The sequence below is a fragment of the Salmo salar genome, chromosome ssa18 (genome assembly GCF_905237065.1).
Source record: "Salmo salar chromosome ssa18, Ssal_v3.1, whole genome shotgun sequence".
NCBI lineage: Eukaryota > Metazoa > Chordata > Actinopteri > Salmoniformes > Salmonidae > Salmo > Salmo salar.
Window position 1 is genome coordinate 77452682 of NC_059459.1, and position 6145 is coordinate 77458826.

The following is a 6145-nucleotide window of genomic DNA, read 5'->3' on the forward strand; positions in this document are numbered from 1 at the left end:
CCTGCAGAACCACTCCTTTATTGGGGGTGTCTTGCTAATTGCCTATAATTTCCACCTGTTGTCTATTCCATTTGCACAACAGCATGTGAAATGTATTGTCAATCAGTGCTGCTTCCTAAGTGGACAGTTTGATTTCACAGAAGTGTGATTGACTTGGAGTTACATTGTGTTGTTTAAGTGTTCCCTTTATTTTTTTGAGCAGTGTATATATATATAGATACGTATATTTATATTATTACTATACATAATATATATATTATATTGATTTAGATGAGTATATTCATATTAAAATTACTATACATTATATATATAATATTGATATAGATTAGTATATTTATATTACTATACATTACATTATATATATAATGTAATGTATATAATGTAATGTATATACTGTATTATATATTACCTTGTCCGGCAGCTTGAGAGAAGACTCGAAGCCCTCCGCTCTCAGAGCACTGTTCAGACACTGGGTAAAGGAAAGATTTATCTCAGATTTAAAGTTCTTAACTCCTTCATCTATCTCATAGAACGTTTATCTAGGCAGGTCCTGGTGTAGCCTGGTACAGGGTACCTATCAGGGTCTAGGTGTTGGTAGTGGTTCTAGGTAATGTGTTCTAGACTGTACCTCTCCAGGTCTAGGTGTAGGTAGTGGTAGTGGTTCTAGGTAATGTGTTCTAGACTGTACCTGTCCTGGTCTAGGTGTTGGTAGTGGTTCTAGGTAATGTGTTCTAGACTGTACCTGTCCTGGTCTAGGTGATGGTAGTGGTTCTAGGTAATGTGTTCTAGACTGTACCTGTCCTGGTCTAGGTGTTGGTAGTGGTTCTAGGTAATGTGTTCTAGACTCTACCTGTCCAGGTCTAGGTGTAGGTGTTGGTAGTGGTTCTAGGTAATGTGTTCTAGACTGTACCTCTCCTGGTCTAGGTGTTGGTAGTGGTTCTAGGTAATGTGTTCTAGACTTTACCTGTCCTGGTCTAGGTGTAGGTGTTGGTAGTGGTTCTAGGTAATGTGTTCTAGACTTCACCTGTCCTGGTCTAGGTGTAGGTGTTGGTAGTGGTTCTGGGTAATGTGTTCTAGACTGTACTTATCTTGTTCTAGGTTATGGTAGTGGTTCTAGGTAATGTGTTCTAGACTGTACCTGTCCTGGTCTAGGTGTTGGTAGTGGTTCTAGGTAATGTGTTCTAGACTGTACCTGTCCTGGTCTAGGTGTAGGTGTTGGTAGTGGTTCTAGGTAATGTGTTCTAGACTGTACCTCTCCAGGTCTAGGTGTAGGTGTTGGTAGTGGTTCTAGGTAATGTGTTCTAGACTTTACCTGTCCTGGTCTAGGTGTAGGTGTTGGTAGTGGTTCTAGGTAATGTGTTCTAGACTGTACCTGTCCTGGTCTAGGTGTTGGTAGTGGTTCTAGGTAATGTGTTCGAGACAGTACCTGTCCTGGTCTAGGTGTAGGTGTTGGTAGTGGTTCTAGGTAATGTGTTCTAGAGTACCTCTCCAGGTCTAGGTGTTGGTAGTGGTTCTAGGTAATGTGTTCTAGACTGTACCTGTCCAGGTCTAGGTGTAGGTGTTGGTAGTGGTTCTAGTTAATATGTTCTAGACTGTACCTGTCCAGGTCTAGGTGTTGGTAGTGGTTCTAGGTAATGTGTTCTAGAGTACCTCTCCAGGTCTAGGTGTTGGTAGTGGTTCTAGGTAATGTGTTCTAGACTGTACCTGTCCTGGTCTAGGTGTTGGTACTGGTTCTGGGTTGATCCAGTTCTCACAGGTCTTCTTCAGTTCCTTAAAAGGTCCGTCCATCACTTTACTGATGTCAGCCAGACTGTAGACACACACTGCTGACAACTCCTCATGCTCCCTACACACACACACACACACACACACACACACACACACACACACACACACACACACACACACACACACACACACACACACACACACACACACACACACACACACACAGGAGGGAGAGAGAGACAGGATTTTATTTAGATGAACATGTATAATGAAGGGAAGTTTCACATGTCCTTGCTGTTGTCTCACCCTCTCTGTACTCTCTACCAGTGGAGGTTCCTCCTCAGAGGAAGGGGAGGACCATCCCCTTCAGTGAATTTCATAAAAATGTAAATAGTGAAACATTCAAGAAGTTATAATTTTTAGATAAAACTACACTAAATATATTCACGTCGCCAAATAATTGATTACAATACACTGTTTTGCAAAGAAGGTCTACAGTAGCCTCAGCAGCACTCTGTAGAGTAGCACCATGATGTAGCCGAAGAACAGATCGCTTCCGTCCTCCTCTGGGTACATTGACTTCAATACAAAACCTAGGAGGCTCGTGGATGCCCCATTCCATAGACTTACACTGTAATTATGACAACTTCCGGAGGACGTCCTCCAACCTATCAGAGGTCTTGCAGCATGTTGTCCACCCAATCAAAGGATCAGAGAATGAATCTAGTACTGAAAGCATAAACTACAGCTAGTGCTGCAGTGCATCAAATGTGGTGAGTCATTTACTCAAAGAGAGCGAAAGACAACAGTTTTGAACAAATTCATTTATACAAAAGTTAAGGGGTAGCAAGAGAGGGAAAGACAACAGTTTTTAACAAATTAATTCATACCAAATGTAAGGAGTATCGAAAGATAGCTAGCTATATTTGGTAGTATATATTTTTTCACTTTCACTTAGCTAGTGTCAAGTGCAGCTAGCTAGTTTGGCCTACTCAAACACCCGGGTCAAACAGAGAGGGATGCTATGTTAGCTAGCTGTCTGTGGCTATCCAACACTGGAACTCTTCTAAGTCAAGGTAAGCTTTTGGTTTTATTACTTTATTGCCACTGGGGCATGCAGGTGTAACTGGTTAACTGCTAAACTGCTTGCTGTTGACTGTACTGCATGATTGTAGCGGGTTTACCAAACGCGTTAGTTCTGGTAGCTGTGTTGATTATGACGTTAGCTAATATGGTGCCCACATTACCACCACACCGGCAGTCATGAGTCATAGAGGCCAGCATCCCGGAGTCGCCTCTTCACTGTTGACGTTGAGACTGGTGCTTTGCCGGTACTATTTAATGAAGCTGCCAGTTGAGGACTTGTGAGGCGTCTGTTTCACAAATTAGACACTCTAATGTACTTATCCTCTTGCTTAGTTGTGCACCGGGGCCTCCCACTCCTCTTTCTATTCTGGTTAGAACCAGTTTGTGCTGTTCTGTGAAGGCACTAGTACACAGCATTGTACGAGATCTTCAGTTTCTTGGCAATTTCTCACATGGAATAGCCTTCATTTCTCAGAACAAGAATAGACTGACAAGTTTCAGAAGAAAGGTCTTTGTATCTGGCCATTTTGAGACTGTAATCGAACCCACAAATGCTGATGCTCCAGATACTCAACTAATCTAAAGAAGGCCAGTTATATTGCTTCTTTAATCAGGACCACAGTTTTCAGCTGTGCTAACATAATTGCAAAAGGGTTTTCTAATGATCAATTAGCCTTTTAAAATGATAAACTTAGATTAGCTAACACAACGTGCCATTGGAACACAGGAGTGATGGTTGCTGATAATGGGCCTCCGTACGCCTATGTAGAGATTCCATAAAAAATCAGCCGTTTCCAGGTACAATAGTCATTTATAACATTAACAATATCTACACTGTATTTCTGATCAATGTGATGTTATTTTAATGGACAATAAATGTGCTCTTCTATTCAAAAACAAGGACATTTCTAAGTGATCCCAAACTTTTGAACTGTATATATATTTTTGTTTTGTATTTTACCCACTTTGATCTTGTCTCATCACTGCAACTCTCCAACGGGCTCGGGAGGTGAAGCTCGAGTCATGCGTCCTCCGAAACATGACCCGGCAAACCGCGCTCCTTAACACCTGCCCACTTAACCCAGAAGTTGCACTAATGTGTTGGAGGGAACACCGTTCCACTGACGACAAGGACAGCCTGCAGGCGCCCGGCCTGCCACAAGGAGTCGCTAGATGGCGATGAGCCATGTAAACCCCCCGGCCAAACCCTCCCTTAACCCGGACGACACTGGGCCATTTGTTTGCCGTCCTATGGGACTCCCGAACACGGCCGGTTGTGATACAGCCTGGGATCAAACCCGGGTCTTTAGTGACGCCTCTTTTTTTGCTACTTTCTCAAATCATCGATAGTCGCATCATGCAGCCCATATATGTTTTGATTTCTAAGACATTCTAAGGTTTGAATCATTCACAACTAAAGTTGTCAAGTAACTAAATCTAGTGTATAGAACATTTTTCAAATGATCACTTTTAAGCTCAACATAGCCACTTCATATGCGGACTTGCTCCTGAATAGGAAAAATATCCTTTCTATTTTATTCAGATAAGCTCAATTATATTCCTCTTACTATAAAATCATATAATGTAAAATAATGGCAAGGGACTTAAGAGCATATCTAGTCTGCTTAATGAACAGGCATACAGCCTATGGCATGGAGCATAGCCAGATAACATACAGTATCTAGTCTGCTAAATGAACAGGAATACAGCCTATGGCATGGAGCATAGCCAGATAACATACAGTATCTAGTCTGCTTAATGAACAGGCATACAGCCTATGGCATGGAGCATAGCCAGATAACATACAGTATCTAGTCTGCTAAATGAACAGGAATACAGCCTATGGCATGGAGCATAGCCAGATAACATACAGTATCTAGTCTGCTTAATGAACAGGCATACAGCCTATGGCATGGAGCATAGCCAGATAACATACAGTATCTAGTCTGCTAAATGAACAAGTCTACAGTCTATATCATAGCCAGATAACATACAGTATCTAGTCTGCTAAATGAACAAGTCTACAGTCTATATCATAGCCAGATAACATACAGTATCTAGTCTGATAAATGAACAAGTCTACAGTCTATATCATAGCCAGATAACATACAGTATCTAGTCTGCTAAATGAACAGGCATACAGCCTATGGCATGGAGCATAGCCAGATAACATACAGTACAGTATGTAGGCCAATTTATATTCTGTTCTTCTGAAATACATTTTCTTCATATCATAATGTTTCTTTATACCTGCCTAAAATAAATAATAGATTTATTGTGATGGTGTATATTAAATTGATTCATTAAACTTTTTAAATATAGATGTTCCAAAGGTGCACATCATTGGCTTGTATGTGGCTTGTACGTGGCTTGTACGTGGCTTGAACGTGACTTGTATGCATGGAGACCAGGAGATGCTAAACTTGTTTATGTTAATTAACGGTCAATTAACGTCAGACCGGCAGTCTTTTGCAGGACAATAACCGTCTGACAAAATGTCATGACCGCCACAGCTCTAATGGTGACACGACAATGTAGGCTGTGTGTAGCGGTTAGCGGTCATGATATGAAGGTTTGGCTTGGAAAGGTTTTTTCGCCTGGTCACAGACAGCTGATGTGTCATTCCTCCATCCACCCTCCCCTCCCTCTATCCCTCCATCCATCCTTCCTCCCCTCCATCCCTCCGTCCTTACCACTGAGATGTGAAGAGACCATAGAAGTGTGTAGAGCTAGGGTCTCCAGATGTGTGTTGTTTTGTGTAGACATCAGTCAGTATGTTGTAACGCTGTCCGCTGGCTCTGTCCTCACACACCAACTGAGCCTTGAGGAAGGTGGTCCAACGTCTCTGTAATGTCTTCATACCACCTACATCAGACTAGAGAGAGAGGGGGGGAGAGAGAGGTTGGTGGAGAGGGGGAGTGGTGGGAGAGGGGGAGAAAGAGAGAGGTTGGTGGAGAGAGGGGGGTGTATAAAGATACAGTGAAAAGAGAATGAAGAAGGAGGAAAGAAATATAAAGAGGTTTCTAGGGTGGTCTCACCCAAAATATAAAGAGGTTTCTAGGGTGGTCTCACCCAAAATATAAAGAGGTTTCTAGGGTGGACTCACCCAAAATATAAAGAGGTTTCTAGGGTGGTCTCACCCAAAATATAAAGAGGTTTCTAGGGTGGTCTCACCCAAAATATAAAGAGGTTTCTAGGGTGGTCTCACCCAAAATATAAAGAGGTGGTCTCACCCAAAATATAAAGAGGTTTCTAGGGTGGTCTCACCCAAAATATAAAGAGGTTTCTAGGGTGGTCTCACCCAAAATATAAAGAGGTTTCTAGGGTGGTC

At 42.1% G+C, this 6145-nt stretch overlaps 1 protein-coding gene across 2 annotated transcripts in view; it reads right to left on the reverse strand.

Annotated features, from left to right (window-relative positions):
• sema4f (sema domain, immunoglobulin domain (Ig), transmembrane domain (TM) and short cytoplasmic domain, (semaphorin) 4F) overlaps positions 1-6145 on the reverse strand; it is a 121967-nt gene that overhangs the window by 13643 nt on the left and 102179 nt on the right. For both annotated transcript variants that reach the window (XM_045701591.1, XM_045701592.1), the window contains 3 exons: positions 5508-5689; positions 1705-1846; positions 410-469 (listed from right to left, as the gene is read on the reverse strand). In XM_045701591.1, the coding sequence (XP_045557547.1) occupies positions 410-469; positions 1705-1846; positions 5508-5689 (384 nt within the window). The remainder of the gene's footprint in view (positions 1-409; positions 470-1704; positions 1847-5507; positions 5690-6145) is intronic.